General features: G+C 56.0%; 1 protein-coding gene across 2 annotated transcripts in view; it reads right to left on the reverse strand.

The window, feature by feature from the left end:
* Positions 1-1048: 1048 nt before the first annotated feature.
* FAM102A (family with sequence similarity 102 member A) overlaps positions 1049-18943 on the reverse strand; it is a 35660-nt gene continuing 17765 nt past the window's right edge. The window contains exons 2-11 of one of the 2 annotated variants that reach the window (XM_003995912.6): positions 13321-13441; positions 13029-13058; positions 10941-11057; positions 8687-8733; positions 8405-8559; positions 6264-6368; positions 5985-6180; positions 5411-5532; positions 5235-5304; positions 1049-3827 (exon numbers count right to left, since the gene is read on the reverse strand). In XM_003995912.6, the coding sequence (XP_003995961.1) occupies positions 3782-3827; positions 5235-5304; positions 5411-5532; positions 5985-6180; positions 6264-6368; positions 8405-8559; positions 8687-8733; positions 10941-11057; positions 13029-13058; positions 13321-13441 (1009 nt within the window). In that variant the 3' untranslated portion in view covers positions 1049-3781. Of the gene's footprint in view, positions 3828-5234; positions 5305-5410; positions 5533-5984; positions 6181-6263; positions 6369-8404; positions 8560-8686; positions 8734-10375; positions 10486-10940; positions 11058-13028; positions 13059-13320; positions 13442-18943 lie in introns of those variants that run through there. The other variant, XM_045042533.1, reaches the window with a different exon arrangement.

Below are 18943 nucleotides of genomic sequence, written 5' to 3' on the forward strand. Positions count from 1 at the left end.
CTGTGTGTCTCCGAGCTAACGCTTGTCACTGAGTTTTCGTTCGCTCATGTACTTGTTGAACTGGCCTGTGGGCTCCCTGGGGATGGGGTCTGTGGTCACTGCTGTATCCCTAGTGCCCAGAACGAGGGGCGGGAGGATGGGCAGACAGACTTGCAGAGATGTGTCTGAACCTGGCATGATTTGCTCCTGCTGGCGGCGTGACTCCTTGGGTCACCTGAGCCGGTCCCTGTGGGGGCTGCACTCTTCGAAGATGATAGGAGCAACTCTTCTTGGCCTACAGCCCAGGGACTTCCCTCTCCATCTCAGGACAGACTTTGACCTCAGCCAGGGGCCGACTCTCCCCTCCCCAGGTGTGCCGTGCAGAACAGAGGAAGAGACTCAAAATCAGCCTCCAGGGTTTAAAGGGGCCAAGAGTGGGTGTCAGCCCAGAGAAGGGGTGCAGACGAGGTCATGCTGCAGCGGGGAGGAGGCCTGGTGGTCTGGTCCCTTCTGGCCTGTCCACGGCCGCAGAGGCTTCCTGCCACTTCTGAGCTAACTAAAGGCCAGGGTGCCTTGCCCTTCTCAGAGCTTGGCCAAGCTGCTGGCTCCTGTGTAACTTGAGTGTGGGGGACAGGAAGTGAGGGGCCCGGGCCTGGAGACAGTTGTGGCCCGGGGCTCGAGAGGAGTTGGGAACAAACTCAGTACCTCCCGTGTCAGGCTGTACACCCATTTTCATCCGCCAGCCCGTTTACAGCTGAGGAAACTGAGGCACAGACAGTTATTTGTCCCTCAGGCTGACTGCTGGGGAAGTCCAGTGGTTAGAACTTGTGCCCTGAGATCAGAGCTGCCACTTAGCAGGTGTGAGACTGGCAAGAAACTGCCTTCCGGGGCCTCAGTTTCCTCCCCAGGAATCTGGAGTAATAAAGGTGGTAATAATTTTGATGGCAGCCAGGACAGGGAGAACCCAGGCCACCTACACCTTCCCCCCGTCCCCCCTTCCCGGATGTCCACCTGCACATCTGGCTTTCTTCTGATGCTGACCACGTGGTGAAACAAACAAAACCCAACATGCCATAACAAACAAAAATTGCGACATTTAATTTTTTTTCCCCCAACCAAGACACTGACACTAGGCTGATTTCCCCTTACGATGTGATTTTCTACAACAGAAGCCGGGAGACAGAGATACAAACACAGCCTTCTGAATAAGGGGCAGTGGTGGTGGCAACATTCTGTTAGAAAGGAGGGGATTAAAAAAAAAAAAAAAAAAGACCAAAAGAAAAAAAAAGATACCCCCTCCCAACCCCCCCCCCCCCCATTTCCCAGCTCAACCCTCTAAGAGAGAGGAGAACACAGAAGATCTCCATCCCAGCAGACCACACCATGTGGTCAGTTTGGGGTGACCACAAAAAAAGTAACCTAAAAATATTGTAGACTTTTATTTTCTTTAACTCTCCTAGTAAAAACGTTAAACTGTCTTTCACGAAGATTCCAAACTGGCATTGCATAGACTGATTCCTTTCCAAAAATATCTTTAATATAGTCTTTCTCTCTATATAGCATTTTACGTCCAGGAGCTGTGGGTGCCTGGTGGGAATTCACCGAGCTTGAGAAGACCAGAGATTGAAGAAAAGGCTCCAGGCCTCTGGCTCCAGCTAGTGTTAATTTGGATGTGGCCGAATTCTCAGTCCAATTACCCTGGCCCAGAGACTGGCATGGAAGAATGTGGCAGGCTCTGTCTGCTTCTGGGGTGTCTGTCAAGCCCAAACCTCGACTTGGGTGGGGCTGGGGTTTGGGGGAGTCCCAACAGGACCAGAACTGGCTGTTTTATGCCTGAAGCCCGGAACTTTGAGCCAGACCCCAAATACACCCTGAATGCGCTTCCCCATTGGGCAGAGGTCACGCAGACACAGAAGGGAAGGAGAGGGCTCTCCCGTTTTCTGGGGGTCACTTCACCTGGAGACTGCACAGCCAGCTTCCTTGTAAAGCGCCAGGTGCCTGCGGGGCAGGAAGGGACCCGCAGGGCTAACCAGAGCCCTCTCCAGCCACAGCAAGTACTCTGTCCTGTCTTAGCAAGAGCCTCCTCACATTCGGTTTCTAAGAGTTAGGGGATTAAAAACAATGACAACGAATCCTAGAAATGCTCTCCTCCCAAGGCCAGGAGGTTCCAAGACAAAGGCCCCAATTCTTGCCGGCTGGAGCATAAGGGCAAGGGGCCCTCCCAGCCTGGGGAGGACACCCCACCGGCACCTGCACCCCACCAGGGAGAGAACCAGTATCCTGCCCCCCCTCCCCCCATCTAGATCCCTAGTCCTGCTGGGACCCAGCCAGCAGGTAGGGCAGAGAACAGAACCACCTCCCCTCACCGGGGGGAGGAGAAAATACCAAACTGTGAACTCAAAAAAAAAAAAAAAAAAAAAAAAAAAGGAAAGAGAAAGAAAGAAAAAGAAAAGAGGAAATGAAATGTTAAAAAGAAAAAAGGTATAGGAGTACGTAAACACCAGCCTGCTGGGTTCACACAAAATAAGTGAAATTTCAGGGTGGCAGGGAAGTCTGTCCGGGGACTGGCTGGCAGTCAGAACCCATTTTCAAGCAAGTAAGGAAGACGGGACGGGTGGGGTGCAGACAGCAGAGGCTTTAGCGAGGGGTGGGGGCAGGGCCAGACTGCTCCCCACCTCGCCTTCGCCCAGAGAGAGGGATGCTTCCAGAGGAGGGCTGAGGCTTTTCTGGCCAGGAAGCCAGCTCCGGGCCAGTCCGGTCACAGCCCACCTGCCTCTCAGCATCGGCCCCAGCCTGGGCTAGCTGACCCTGCGGGGAGGGAGAGGGGGCTTTGCTTGCCAAGCCCAGCCCAGCCCGACTCTCAACCTCTAAGGGTTTGGGAGGCACCTTCCCTGGCTTCCTACAGGAAACCAGCTGCTCGGGATCCAGCCCCGAGCAGAGGTGAGCCACCATCGATGCTCAGACCTTTCTCGACATGGGCTCAGGCCTGAGCTGGAGCTAAACAGGGGGAGAGGCGGTGCCACGTTCCAGCCGGACCGCTAGAGGCAGGCGCTGGCTGCACAGCAGGCAGTGCCAGGGAATCCTTGCGAAGGGCTCAAGGGAAAGGCAGGCAAGGGCCAGGGGGGCTGTGCTGGAGACGAGCATGTGCAAAGTGCAGGCTGCCGGGGCAGCAGGAGAACATTCGTTGGGGGAGGGGGTTTCCATGTGGAGCGTGGGTGGTCTTGGTTCCCAGGAGAAGGCCGCCAGCGGGTCCCCCAGGACACAGGGAAGGGACAGCTGAAGCACTAAGCAGTCAGGGAGCCATGGTGGCGGGATTCTGGGGGTGGACCGGCCCTCCCAAGGGCAAGGGGGTGGTGGAGCGAGGCCCTGCCAGGGCATGGCTGAGCCAATGCTCCTGGGGTGAGCAGGGACACGGGGCAAGAGGCCCTTCAGCCACAGGCATCCCCGCGCGGAGATGCCGCTGCATGTCCCCACTGAGGGGCCCAACTGGTCTCCAGCGGGGCAGTCCCGGCCATCTTGGTCTTGTCCACCTGCTTCGTGGGCCTGCATGGCCTGCCCCCCTAGTGGTTCAGAGGAGAATATTCACAGTGGTGCCCGGGGCCTGGCAGGCCAGGAGGGTCCCGGCATGGATGGGAGGACAGTGGAATGATGCTTTGGGGCAGGAGCGGGGCTGGAGTGCACGGAGGAGGCACAGATGAGATGTGGCGCGGAAGGTGATCCGAAGCGGAAGGTCCCTCGTGGAATGCTGCGGGCCTGGATGCCCACGAAGGCAGGGCCCTTCTCCAGGCTGGATGCCCGCTCCTCAATGGCTTTCGATTACGACAGGCTCATAGACCCCAGAGGAGACCCTGCAGGGGAGGGGAGGGGAGAAACAGGTCAGCTTATTCTCCTAGACGCTCTTCCGGGGCAGGCCCTTGTAAGCACCCCACGAGTTGGCACTGTAACTAACTGGCCCTGTTTCACAGAGGGGTAAACCGAAGCTCAGGGAAGTTGAGTCACCTGCCTAGGGCAACACAGATGGTAAGTATCGGAGTCTGTGGAATCTCAGAGCTGCTACGGGCCGCGCCTGAGCCCTTCCTGAGCACGTGGCTTACACTCAGGGGTGTGCTGCACCCACCCTCATAGCAGCCCTGGCAGGGAAAGACTTCACTCCACCCCACTTGACAGATGAAGGCACTGAGGTGCAGAGGGATCATGAGGCTTACCAAGAAGACAGCAGAAGGTCAGGGAGCCTGGTTGGCTTTTTTTTTTCCCCCGCGGAAGCCAGGCCCACCCAGCCACAGGGTCATGGACATTCAGGGCTTGGGGTGCAGCTCTTTTAAGACCTTGCTCCTGATTAAATTGGTTTCTCCCATCCCCCGTATCCTCACTGTCACAGGGGGTTAGGGGGTGGTGTTTACAAACCTCCAAGGAGGCATCCTGTTTTCCTCTTGCCCACCTTACCCGGGACAGCCCAGGAAGCCACCAGGAAAGGCAGCTGCAATTTCAAGCCTCAGCCAGCAGGTGTCAGCATAGCAGCACCAGAGGGAAGGTGCCGGGCGCCTGGGCAGCTCAGCCACGTCCCCCCCACACCCCGGAACCTAGATGTTAGATGTGCACTTTCCCATCCGGCCCACAGGAACAGGGGGGAAAGGCCTCAGGACGACCCTGCACATGGGAAGCTCCTCTGCTCATTCATTCAGTGAGCCAGTAAACATGCTACAAATAAATAAATGATCACAAGAAGGCCCTCTATAAACTGCAGACCTGAAGCCCAAGTTTGGTCCTACCACCCCCTCATATGTAAACATTAGGCAGGCACAGATCTGTGCTGCTCACTGTTGCATCCCCACGACCTAGCTCAGTGCTTGGTGCATAGCTGGTGCTCAATAAATATTTGTTCAATAAATAAAATGAGTCAGCAGCATCATTTTTAGGGGTTCCAGATCCGGAAGGAAGGGAAAAGCAGAGGGCAAAATAGAGACGGATAAAGCCCCTGCTGTGTGCCAAGCCCTGTGCTAGGCACTTTCCAAGGCGATCCTTGCAACCCTCAGAACCAACCCCTGCATGTTGTCCCAGGTTTCTAGGTGGAGACGGTATGGTCCACAGCATTTGACGGATAAGGAAACTGAGGTTCAGAGAAGTGACTGGTCCAAGGTCACAACGTGGTGGTAAGAACTGGCATTCAAAGCCAGGTCAGTGTCTGCTGAGACCCTGCTCTCACCCCTGTTCCCCATGGCCACCCTAGTGACCCATCCCCAAACTGTCACCCTTACCTGTTGGCCAGCTGGATGCCACTCAGCGTGGTAGAGCCATCACGGCTCACAAACAGCCGGAGGTTGCTGTCTGTGGGGACACAGGGGAGGATGGAGGCTGAGTGGGGCAGGGGCAGCCAGGGGACCCCCGGAACAGCTGGCATCGTCCCCCGGTCCTCCCCGTGTGGGCAGCTCACCCTCAGTGTTGCTGCCGTCCGTAAAGTCTTGGCTTTGCATGATCTTCTCCACGATGTCATCTGCGTCGATCCGAGTGTCATCCACCCAGGTCGGGTGACTCTCCACGGAGTCCTTCTTCCGCCTGGGGTGGGGCAAAGCAGGCCAGAGTCACAGCAGTCCGGCCAGTGACAGGCACAAGGAGGACACCAGAGCACCTGCAGCACTGAGGCTGCTCTGAGTGCACGTGAGGATGTATTCCCAACTGTGTTCCTTCAGCCCCCACCTCGGCCCGCAGGGCAGGTGCCATGACCTGGTTTTATGGATGCCGACCCGGAGGCTCTGAGAGGTTACCTAACCTCGTAGCCTCCGAGAGGCTGCACGGCGTGTAGACCAGGGACCTAGGTACACCAAGGCACACACAACGGCACGTGCATGCCAGGCCCAGGCCATGCCTTGCATGCACGTCCACTGGCTGAATCATCACCATCCAACCCTCTGGGGTGGGGGACCCTGCTGTCCCCGTGTCACAGGTAAAGAAGCAGAGGTTCAGGGTGCCCCTGAGACGGGTCTGTTCTCCAGGAGCGCTGTGCTCACCGAAATGAACGGTCAGACAGATGCGGGGGCCGAGGCGGCCGCGGCGGCTTCTCGGGGGGCCGGTGCTCCCGCTCCCCGCCCTCGGGGCCCTCCACAGTCATGCTGAGGCCGCCCGAGGCGCTGCTGCTCGTCGACGTGTTGCGGCGGTGCGTCAAGTCCGAGAGGCTGGAGGAGCGCGAGTGTTCTGTGCTGTAGCCTGGTGGGCATTTGGGGAGGCTCGTTACAGGGGCCGGCCAGGGAGGTGGAGGGCCAGGGGCACGGAGCCAGGCGGGCACTCACCGGAGATCTTGGACTGCTGGCTGGCGTAGCTGGAGTTGCGGGAGTGACCGGAGTGGAACACCTCCTCGGGGCTGGACAGGTTCTGTTCGGCCTCCTCTGGCACCCCTGGAAGGCGGGGAGACAGGCTTACCAGCGGTGCTGGCCCCTGCCATTCACACACGTCCTCTCACTGGGTCAGGGTGGGGGGTGGGGGGCGCACTGAATGTTTCCCATCTAACAGACTGAAAAGCTGAGTTCTACCGCCACCACAGTTCACCGCTGGAGCCCAGGTCTGTCCATTCCACAAACATCCGTGGGGACCTCCTCTGCACAGGGTTCTCTACCGGGGGCCATAGACGGGAGATGGTGTCACAAGGCCAGTGGGAAGAGAATGTTGAATAATGACCCACAATTAACCACAACTGAGGTGCGTGTTACAGAACAGGGAGCAGTGTGTACGGGGGTCTGACCCAGTCTGGGATCAAGGAAGGCTCCTCTGAGGAGAGGGCCTTAATGGGAGGCCTTCAGGAGGCATGGGAGGGAACGAGCCACATAAAGCATCAGGGAAAGAACCTTCCACACAGAGGAACAGCAGAAGCAAAGGCCCCGAGGCTTTAATGAGCCTAGGTCAGCAGAGCCAGAGTGGAAGGAATAAGGGGAATGGGGAGTGGCTGACAGTCCTGTCACAAGCCACCCATAAGCCCAACTTCGGAAACAAACTTGCCGGCACTCGCCAGCAGGAGGCACAAGGGGCCCAGGCGGGATCCACTCAGGGCTCCACGAGTGCCTGCCCACCAGTTCTGGTCACAGGAAGGAAGGACTCATCTCGTCCATCTCCTCCTCAGAGAACAGCACCCCAGGCCACAGGCTGGACCCCAGTCCTGCCTGTGTCCCCACCCAAAGCCACGGGGCTTCTCAAAACAGGTGCTCTGCAGATGGGGTGGGGGTTGCAGGAGGAGATGGGTAGAAAACCAGTTAAGAGGCGCGTGGGGGCTCAAATCCCCGCCCTGCCTGGGAGAGGCACCTCTTCTACTTGGTACAACAGGCACCGTCTACACTGGGGTGGCCTGGTCCAGAAGCTGGAGAGAGCGATGGCGCAGGGAAGCCCTTAATCTTGTGAGCAGTTTCCAGCCCGAGGCGGGCTTTCAGTTCTAGGCCTTACCTGACTGAGTCTACAGGAAAAATGGGAGCGGAAGAAAGCTGGCCCTTGAGGTCAGGGCCCTCTCTGCTCCCAGCCGCCCTGGGGGTAGAATCACTCAGCAAACATCCGCTGAGCTGCTGGAGGCCCAGCACCCTCTCTCATTGCTCTCATGGTGCAAATGAGGGCGGCAGGTGCTGCCCTGCTCACTAATCGGCTTAGTCTGCCTCCCAGCTCCGGGCTCACCCCCAGGGACGGGGTCCTTGTACAAGGCTGGTACTCAGGGGCCCCGCTGCACCATGCACAGCACTAGACACGGGGTGGCAGGGGAGGCTGGAGCCTCCTCTCCCGTAGCCCTTCCTTATCCTAATGGCCAGGCTGTCTCCTCTGGGGATTCAGGCATCTGCACTTTTTATGACGTTAGTAACAACGGTAATTTAATAGAAAGCCAGTGCTGGGAAATATATAGAGTACCTACTGTGTGCCAGGCAAGGCTAATCTCCAAAGCAACCCAGGATGTGGTTACTATGGCTGATCCCATTAGTCAGGGGAGGATGCTGAGACTGGAGAGGCAAAATGGCCAGTCCTGGTCAGGCAGCAAGCGGGAGAGAAGCGCTCACGGCACGTCCCTCTGCCAGGAACATTGCCCCGCACCCCACACCTCGGATTCGGCTCAAATGCCACCTCTTCAGGGAGGCTTCCATGATTGTTCCCAGGCAGATGCTTCCAGTGCCCGTCACAGCTCTTGTCACACCTGAAGGTGACATGGACTTATTTACCGCCGGACTGACTTCTGTCTCTCCTGAAAGACGGGGCCTCGAGGTCAGGACACTGCTGCGATCCTGGGGCCCAGCAAAGCGCCCGGCATGCAGGAGGGGCTGAGACTTCGGCCCACTGGAAGCATGGACCGGTGTAAACGCCATCCCAACACCTCTGTCTTCTCAGCAAGCGTCCCCCTTGGGACCTGGGAGACTGAGCTGAGCCTTGGGCCACAGGGAGGAGCAGGGCAGGTGGAGAGTGGCACCTGAGCTGAGGATGGTGGGCCTCGCCTTGGGGGGCCGGGATCCCGTCAGGGAGTTGGTGCCACCGCCGCCGCTGCCGGTCCCACCGCCCTTGCGCGTCAGCTGCAGGGAGGAGTCCTGGCCCGGGACGGAGATGGACTTGGCGGTGGACGGCGGCCTGGGGAGGAAAGATGGCTGTGACTGGGGTGCCCCATGGTCGGGGTCAGACAAAGACAGGGGAGCCCAAGAGCCCCGAGGTGGGAAGAGTCCCTGTGTGGCCCCCCACAGCCTGTGCCCACGCTCACGTCTTAAAGCAGGGGTCTCCGGAGAGCAGGAGCATTCCGATGGTGACCTGCACAGAGGGAGAGATCAGCCACACCACGGCCACCCCCCGGCCCAGGGGCCTCCCTGCGGTCCACCTGCTCTGGCTTCAGATGGGCTGGCCTCTGATCCCGTCTCTGCCCCTCGCTGGCCCCGGCGAAGCCACCGAACCGCACCGAGCCCGTTTCCGTGGGTGGAGGACAGAAGCGCTCCTGACACCCGTCTCCTGAGACAGTGGAGAGGACTCGGGGAGATGAGGCTTGGCATGCTTTGGCGCCAGGCACACGGTGAGGGCAAGCAGAAAAAGTTAGCTACTGTGACTTTAACACTGTGACGAGGAGGGGGCTACAGTCCCTCTCCAGCCTCAGGGCCTGCTCATGGCCTTAGCGTGGGCAAGGGTATGCGAGCTCCACACGGCAGGCAGGCAGGCAGGCAGGCATGAGGGAGGCTCACGAAGCCCACCTGGTAGGGAGGGGGTTCACCAGGCACAACATGGTGGGTGGGAGTGGGAGATGGGGTGCCCACAGAGCCCAACACGGAGGGCGGGGGCTTGGTGAAAGCGTGTTGAGTAAAGGAAAGCAAGAAGCCATCAGAAGTTGGACATCAGGGACCTGGGCAGAGATGAATGGACCAAACAAGGCAAGGCTGGGTCCCCAAGTCTGGGCTGAGATAGAGCGACGGGAAGAGGGAGATGGGGTAAGAAATGGGTACTCAGGGGCGCCTGGGTGGCTCAGTCGGTTAAGCATCCGACTTTGGCTCGGGTCATGATCTCACAGTTTATGAGTTCAAGCCCTGCGTCAGGCTCTGTGCTGACAGCTCAGAGCCTGGAGCCTGCTTTGTGGATTCCGTCTCCTGCTCTCTCTGCCTCTCCCCCGCTCGTACTCTGTCTCTCTCTCAAAAATAAATAAAACATTAAAAAAAAATTAAAAAAAAATTAAAAAAAAAAAGAAATGGGTACTCATAAGCCAGTGCCAACACTGACAAAAATGGAGATAATTGGGCTGAGACTTTTTTGTTGTTTTAAGTAAGCTCTACACCCAATGTGGGGCTCGAATTCATGACCCAGAGATCAAGTGTCACATGCTCTAAGACTGAGCCAGCCAGGCACCCCCTGAGACTGTTTTTCTTTTTTTTTTTTTAATGAATTATTTCATCTGGCTGTGATAGTGCCTACAAAGTAGGTGATGGCCCCAGGCTGTAGGAGAGGGAAGCAGGACCCAGACACAGACTCAAGGGAAGTAAGGGCCCAAAGCCGTGCAGACAGGACATGAGGCAGCTGGCTTTGCAGCCACCTGCAACCCCCCCCCCTTAGGCCCCCTGGTTTGCCTAAGGGTGCACAGGGCCAGTGGGGTGAGACTGAAAGGTCCCGGCTCCCATCACAACTAGCCTGGACCTTTTTGGGTACTTCTGGTTGTCTCTGCAAAGGGCCTAGGGGCTGCAGCACCCCAGGCCACCACCTCTGCCTGGCTCTGCTTTAAGCACAACACGCTCCCGCTGGGTCAGCTCGCAGAGGTGTGGTTAGGGCAAGACTGTTTTCTCAATCGGGTGGAAGGGTGTGGGGACGAGGAAGAGAGGTGTGCTGGCCGTGGCAGATGCCCAGATAGCTCTGTCCTGAGAGGCCAGAGAGCCAGCTGCCTGGAGGGAGGGAGCTGCCCCGGCCGCCGGAAACCTGCCTGTGGCTGGGCTCTCGGAGGAAATCCCTCGGTCTGCCCGGCTCAAGGGATGGCAGGTTCTTCCACACTGACCCTCCACTGCGAGCTCAGGCAGTCTGGTGTCACATGGGGCAATGGTCGGGAGCTGGACCGTGGAGTCAAACAGCTGGGGGCCAAGCATCAGTTCTGCCTGTGACCCCAGGCAAATGATCTGACCTCTGTGCCCTGACCCCCTCCTACGCGAAACTGGGACCAAACCACACACCACGCCCGATGGGGCTGTTGTCAGGTGTCATGAGATGCGAGGTGGCAAACACCTGGGGATGCGCATCTCACCAAAAGTGCTCATCAAACCCTTAACGAGACTGCTGGGGGCCCCCCCCCACCGGCCCCCCAATTAAAGATGGGGAAACTGAGGCCAGTGGCAGAGCCAGGCTTCTGAAGGTGGTTTCCTGACCCTGGGACCACATCTTCCTAGTGTCTAGGCTAGGAATCCGTATTTTTCACAACCCCCCAGAGGATGGGGGCAGGTCTGCCGGGCTCCTTTAGTAAAAGGGGCAGAAGAGGTGGTGGGGGACCCTGGTACCTTGAGGATGGAGTTGTCCTGACGGGTGTTCTTCGTGTCATATCCCTCCAGCAGGCAGCAGCGCACTGTGGAGCCTGAGCCTGCGAATTCGGCCAGGTTCAAGTCGGCGAAGCCCAGCTGGGAGGGACAGAGGAGAGTGTGGGAAGCTGCAGGGGGTGTGGGCGCACAGCGGGCAGCACAAGGGTTAACTTGTCAAGGTTGGGGGGGGGCAGGCAGATCCCCCGGGCCCGCCCCACAGCCCAGACTGAGTGTTGCATAATGGCACCCAAGGACAGAGGCTGGTCTGGGGCTCACATCCCTGAGCCGCACAAAGCGCCCTTTGTGCCACGTCCCAGCGTGCACTAGGGCAGCGCCTGAGATGAAAGGACATTGTTGTCTGTGACACAGAGGCATTGTTCCCTGGGAAACAAGGCTGTGCTGTGGGAGCCGCCAGGCCAGCACGCAGGGGGGAGGAAAGGCCCGTGGGAACTTGGTATGGCGGGGGGGGGGGGGGGGGGCGGGGGGGGAGGTGGGAGGGCAGGAGTCCCTCATGGAGGTTGGAGTGGGGGGCTGGTGGGAACACCTGGCTGTTCTGGGACGCAGAGAGAGGCACCAGAGACACAGAGGGAGGTGGGAGAACGTTTGAGAACAAAGTGTAGGAGTTAAGAAAGCCTTCGATAGAAGCCAGGTCTCCAGACCTGTGGGCAGGAAACTGAGTTAAGGCAGGGGGTGCTGGGATTAGGGACTTGGGGGGCAACCAAAGCAACAAGTGGCATTTACTGACCACCTCCTGCATGCAAGTCTCCACGGCAGAGTTTAGGGGCACACATGCTAGAATTAGAGGTTTAGGGGGTTCACATCCTAGCCCTGCCATCAAGTCACAGGGACCCCCATTTGGCAGAGAAGGAAACTAAGGTTCTGGTAAGTGACTTCCCCAGGGCCCCACACCGCCTAACCCGCAGAGCCAGGCCCAAGACCAGGCCCTCCCAGCACCAAGTCCAGCCGCCCCTCTGGGCCCCGGCTTCCTTCCCTGGAGAACGGGAGCAGGGCCTGGCGAGGGCGTTTGACTACAGGACAGAGGGGAAGGGCCTGCAGGTCTGACACGCGCCAGGCACCTGCTAAGCGCCTGCCAGTAGTTCCTTCTGGGCAGCTGTCCCTGCCCATGTGAATTAGTGGCAGGAGAAATTTCCACTCTGGTGACACCTTCCACAGCCCAGTTCTAGCCACCCTGCCCAGGGCAGAGTGCACAGCCCAGAATGCTGAGCTTCCTGAGCTCTGGTCAGTGGGAAGGGACACGCCTTCCACGCAGGGCGAGGTGAGGCAAAGGCATTTCCCCTCCGGACTGAGCCCATCCCCTGCTACCAGGCCGCCTCCCAGGGGCCACAGAGGGTGGGCTGTGAGTCCCCACCACGAAGGGGGTCGAGGGCAGAGCAGGCTTATTCAAAGCCAGAGGTGACCCTTCCGGAGCCACCTTTTCTCACTTTTCCCAGGGGGTGCCATGCAAATGGCAACAACACAGACGTGCGACAGCGGGGGCTGGCGGAGTACCCAGCACCCAGCCGTACAAGGGGATGCTGCCTCTGTTAGACGGCAAAAGGAATTTGTGAGGATGTGAAAACATGCCCACGGTGTACCAGCAAGCGGAAACCACGCCGTCGAATCTGTTTAGAACAAGTCCCTTTTGTGTATTTAAAGATCCCACTGTCTGCGTGCACCTAGGTACACGTACGGGGAGCTCATTCTCTACTCCTCTGACCCACACGCGCATAGGTTTTATTCGCTGCTCTGTGTATTTCCTAACTTTCTTTTCCTTAAACGGTCTGGAGAGACCTTAACGAACCCAAGGATGGGATCTGGGGAGGAAGCCTACAGGGGAAGGGGGTGGAAACTTCCCTTTTCACTCCGAACTTCTGTGCCATTTGTGTTGTGACAAGCACATGGGACCTTTATATTAAGTGCAAAGACAATCTATAAAGACATTTCCAAAAAACAATACATCTCATGCAGAGCTGAGTGTCTCCTGTTTGGGGCAGAGAAGGGACTGGAGGTTCTTCTGGGAGCTTCTCTCATGCCTGTTCCACCCCACTATCCCTTCACAGCCCCACTCACCTTGGAATAAGCCTTCCCGCCTTTCAGCTCCTGCACAGAGAGACAGAGACACAAGCAGCAGTGTAACTGGGGAATCCAAGTGATCTCGGGCATCTCCCCAGGTGCCTCCCACCCCGCACCAAATCTGCCTGCTGGGGGGGAAGACAAGCCAAGGGACAGAGCGACTCATTCCATGCTCTCTCAAGGGGACAGGTCAGGGGATGGGCCTAAAGCCACTGGACCAGCGGCCTCACACCCACCGCCTTGGCCTGGGGCCCCCAGCCCCCCGCCCCAGCCCGGAGCCCAGCCTCACCTTGCGCACCGACACACGGAAGATGCAGGGGTCCAGCAGGCCGGTGGCCGGGTTGGCGCTCATCTTACACACGAAGGTGAACCTCTTCCGCCACCGCACGCAGTTTTCCCGCACCTCCTCCCTGCAGGGCAGACAGACAGGTGAGCACAAGCAGGCAGGTCAGCACAGGTATCAGGGACAGGGCTGGCCTTTAGGGAGCAGAGGGAGGAGGGGAGCTCTGGCTTTTTGCTTTGTATCAGAGAGTGACTGTGTTTTCCTAACAAGAACATGCTTGTGTGTTGCAAAAACAAAAATAGTAAGTGATAAAAAGTGAAAAAACACAAGGTAGGGGTGAGGTCAGGCTGGAAGCAGCTACTCCTTGTCCCTGCTCCCAGCACTGCCCCCTCCCCTTGTCCTGTGGCTCCTTCCTCTGCCATTACCTCCCACTGGCCCCTGACCATTCTGTTCGGCCGACCCTCACAACAGTCTTCCCCAGCAGACGAAAAGCGAGGTAAGCTGCCCAGTGTCGCCCAAACAGGAAACAGTTGGCCTTCGGAGACCATTTCTTTGCCACTAACAACAACGATAGTAATAATAGCCATGTCTAGCGCTCGGATCGCACTTCACACGTGCTGGGCAGCTCTCACGGCACTTTAGTGGGGCTGCTCCCAGGGTCAGAGACCCACGATCACGCCCGCCCTTCCAGCAGCTGTCTGGGACGGCTACTACCCTTAGCCCAATCCCACATTCACAGACGCCGGAGCTCAGGCGGCTAGCATGCTGGCCCGAGGCCCACCGCAGGCACAGCAGAACAGGGACTTGACCTTGAGCAGTAGGCCCCAGGGGCTGCATGCGTCACTCTCACCATACCGGCCTGAGACACCACCTTGGGGTCCTCGGCTTCCCTGACACTAACTGGGGGTCTGGCCTTCCGGCCCGCACTCCTGCTGCACCTGGGAAGTATCACCACACCGAAAACCGCAACACACCCTTAATAGGGAAATGCTTCGTGCCCTGGGAGCCAGAGCAATGCCAGGAGCTCCCCCAGCCTCTCCCAGCTACCCGGCAGCACCTGGGGTGGCACTGGTGAGTCTGCATCCCTGCACAGCTCCCCGCCCCCCCGCAGCCTGCCTGGCAGAGCCCGTGCTCAGGAAGGGGTGGCCACGGAAGGGAAGGGACGGCATGAGAGACATTATCTCCTGCTTCATCATCCCATCTAACAGGAACAGCCACGTGGACAGATGAGGAAGTGACCGCCCTACACCCCGGGGGACCTGAGGATCACAGGTTAATTGTCAGACTGGGGCCTGAGGTTGGAGGGTCAGCGCAAGCAGAGCATCATCGGAACGGGGGCGTGTTTGCTTCTCGCACGACCTCAGACAGTAGGCTCTATGCCACCCCCTTCTACCGCTGAGGGCACTGGGACCCCAAGAGAGTGCCCCAGATCACATCCCCAGTGACTGACAGTGCAGGATTTGACCCAGATCACATCCCCAGTGACTGACAGTGCAGGATTTGAACCCAGGACTGTCTGACTGCAGTCAAAGCATTTGGCCATCACCTTGGTTCACAGGCCCCAGAGCCGGGGAAGGCCTGGCAGGTGGAACCCACCAGGGTTCTGGGGCCAGCAGTGCCCTGCGATGTACCTGAGACCCCACCAGTGTCTCTGACTGACAAGTATGAGTCAGGCACTGAGCCTGTGGCGGACTTTATTCACAGACCGACAGTGACAGTTACCCCGGTGATGACTCAGTGTCACCAGGAGGGGGTGGAGGGAAGGGTGAGTCAGGGTAGATGACTGACTTGCAGGGGGGTGACATTCAAGCTCAGGCAGGAACGAAGAGAGGGGAGTAGCCAGTGGGGGAGACAGTTCCAGGCAGAGGAAACAGCATGAGTGAGGAACAAATATACTTTGGTTTCCTTGGCTATGAAAACCCCTGCGCCAAGCCTCTCTGAGGAGCCCCCTCCGGACTCTACAAGGCTTCTCCTACATCCTGTCGGGGCCGTGACGAGGGACAACAGGACTTGGGTCAGGCAGACCTGGGCTCACGGCCCTCAGATCACTGAGTGACTCAGCGAGAGCTCGACCTCTCCACCCTCATGGGCAAAACAGGCACGCCACCCGCTGACATGTGGGCACCAGGAGGCATCAGTAGGTCCCTCAAAGGCCCCAGCCTGGGGAGGTCCGTGAGACGTGTCTTGCGTGATGACGACACTGGGGGTCCAGAGGGACTGTCCCCAACGTGCTCTGACCTTGTTAGGAAGGGGAGCTCCAGCGACTCCCTGCAGCCCCAGGACTGGCACAAACAGAAAAGGTTAGGGCTAGAGACGAGGGGGAGGGAGAAGAGTGCCCAACCCCCAGCAGACGTGGCAGGGACCTTCAAGAAGCAGGTGCCACAGGGGGAGCAGGGGCCCTGGGCTGGGGAGCAGCCCCTGCCGCAACCATGCTGGTCCCACCCACTCATTCAAATATGTGCCAGTCCCTGTCCTACACACTGGGACCACCGCAGTGACCAGCTTACATTGTGGTGGGACAAAAACGAGGTCAAGCAAACTAGAAAAAGAAATAGTAGTGGGTGGAAAGAACTAGAATTACCTTTATTGGCAGATAATTTGAGCTTGTATATAGAAAATCACAAAGAATCCACTAAAAACTATCAGAATACAAGAGTTTAGCAAGGTTTCAGGATACAAGATCAGTAAACAAAAATCCATTATTTCTATATACTAGTGAACATCCACAATGAAATGAAGGAAATAATTCCATTTACAGAAAAGCCAAAAAGAACACAATAAATAGAATCAAATTTAACGAAAGAAGTACAAAATACATTCTCTGAAAACTACCAAACATTATTGAAAGAAATTCAAGAAGATCTAAATAAATGGAAACACATCCTACAGTCATGTTTCAAAAGATCTAATCTTGGTGTGACAATACTAGCAAATCGATCTAAAAATTTAACACAATCTCAGCTGGCTTCTTTGTAGAAATTTGACGCATTGGCCCTAAACCTTCGAAATTTAAGGAACCAGGATAGTCAAAGCATCTAGAAAAAGTAGAACAGAGCATAATCAAAGGATTCAACGTCTTTGGCTGCAAAACTTCTACAAAGCCACCATAATCAAGAAAAGATGGTTCTGGCCTAAGGATGGACACATAGATCATCGGAATGGAATTAAGAGCTCAGAAATAAACCTTCACGTTTATGGCCAATTGGTTTTCAGCAAGGGTCCCTGCCAGTAGGGGAAGAGGGCAGTCTTTAACAAAAGTTGCCGGGACAATGAGATATTCCTGTGCGAGTGAATGATGTAGGACTCGTGTCTCACACCACATACAGTAACTAACTCAATATGAATCAAAGACCTAAATTTAAGAGCTCAAACCCTTAACCGCCTGGGTGGTTCCAGGTGGTTAAGCATCTGACTGACGGGCTCAGGTCATGATTTCATCGTTTGTGAGTTTGAGCCCTGCATCGTGCTCGGTACTGACAGTGTGGAGCCTGCCTGGGATTCTCTCTCCCTCTCTCTGCCCCTCCCCAGCTTGTGTACCCGCTCTCTCTCTCTCAAAATAAATAAATAAAAACTTTTTTTTAAATGCCCAAATTATGAAATTCTTCAAAAAAACATAGGATAAATCTTTGTGATCTGGAATTAGGCAAGGGTTTCTCAGATAGGACACCAAAAGAACAGGCAACAAAAGATAGAAATGCTGGATTTCAGGGGCACCTGGGTAGCTCAGTCGGTTGAGCATCCGACTTCAGCTCAGGGCATGATCTCGTGGTTCGTGAGTTCAAGCCCCCTGTCAGGCTCTGTGCTGACAGCTCAGAACCTGCAGCCTGCTTCAGATTCTGTGTCTCCCTATCTCTCTGCCCCTCCCTTGCTGACACACACTCTCTCTCTCAAAAAAAAAATAAATAAATAAAAATTAAAAAAAGAAACAGCTTTCTCAATATTGAAGACACGTTTAAAAAAATGTGTAGACATAAAAAAAAGAAATACTGGATTTCATCAAAATTAGCCTTTTTTGTGACTCAAAGGGCACCATGAAGAAAGTGAGACAGTGGCTCAGTCAGTTAAGCATCTGACTTCAGCTCAGGTCATGATCTTGTGGTTCACGGGTTCAAGCCCTGTGTCGGGCTCTGTGCTGACAGCTTAGAGCCTGGAGCCTTGCTTTGGATTCTGTCTCCCTCTCTCTCTGCCCTGCCCCCACTTGCGCGCGTGCACTCACGCGCGCACTCTCTCTCTCTGTCAAAAATAAACAAATATTAGGGGTGTTTGGGTGGCTATCAGTTAAGCGTCCAACTTTGGCTCAGGTCATGATCTCACAGTTCATGAGTTCGAGCCCTGCATTGGGCTCCGTGCTGACAGCTCAGAGCCTGAAGCCTGCTTTGGATTCTGTCTCTCCGCCTCTCTCTGCCCCTCCCCTGCTCTCTCTCCCTCTCTCAAAAATAAACATTAAAAAAAATTAAAAATAAATCAATAGTGAGAAGGCAACCCACAGATGAAGGAAACTATCTGCAGACCAGATACATCACAAGGGAATTGTCGCCAACCAATATGTAAAGGGCACTTACAACTTAACAGTGAAAAACAACCCAATTTAAAAATGGGCAGATGATCCGAACACACATTTCTCCAAAGAAGATACGCAAATGGCCAACAAGCACATGAGCAGCTGCTCAACATCATTCGCCATCAGGGACACACAAATCAAAACTATAACGAGTTACCACTTCATACGCACTGGGAAGGCTATAATCAAGACCGATAATAACAAGTGATGGCGAGGGGGTGGAGGCACTGGAACCCTCCTACACAGCTGGTGGGAATGTAAACCGGTGCACCCCCTTTGGAAAACAATCTGGCAGGTCCTCAAAACATTCAACTCAGAGTTACCTTATGACTCAGCAATGCTACTCCTAGGTGTATATCCAACAGAAATGAAACACATGTCCACAAAAAACAGATTGTGCATGAATGTAATTCATGCGATATTCGTAACAGCTCAAAAGCGAAAGCTACCCAAATATCCATCAACCGGTGAATGAATCCATAAAACGTGGTCTATCCATTCAGTGGAATTATTGCTCAGCGATCAGAAGAAATTAAGCACTTAACACCTGTTACCCCGTGGCTCAACCTTGTGATATGCTAAATGAAAGAAGCCAGTCACAAAAAACCGCATGTTGTGTGATCCCACTTACATGAGACGTCCAGAATGGGCAAATCGCTAAGAGATAGAAAGACTGGTTGGTGATTGCCAGGGGCTAGGGGATTCGGGAGAAAATAGCGAGGGACTGCCAATGGGTATGACGTTTCCGTTTGGGGGTGATGAAAATGTTCTAAAATTGACTGTGCTGATGGCTGCACAACACTGTCAAGAGACTAAAAGCCACTGAAATGTGTGCTTTAAACAGGTGAAAAACCAAAAAAACACGGTAGGTCGGATAAAGAGAGAAAAATGGAGAAAACAGAGGGGGTGTGGTCGGTGAGGGAGCAGGGGGTTAGGTGTCATGAGGGGCCTCAAGGGCCCGGGTGAGGTCTCTGAATCTTATTCTGACGGTGCCTCTGTCTTGCCACGACGGCTTTAGGCACAGGCAGAGAGCAACCCTGGAGTAGGTGGGTGGAAGGGTGGAAAGCA

The sequence above is a fragment of the Felis catus genome, chromosome D4, assembly GCF_018350175.1.
Source record: "Felis catus isolate Fca126 chromosome D4, F.catus_Fca126_mat1.0, whole genome shotgun sequence".
Lineage (NCBI taxonomy): Eukaryota > Metazoa > Chordata > Mammalia > Carnivora > Felidae > Felis > Felis catus.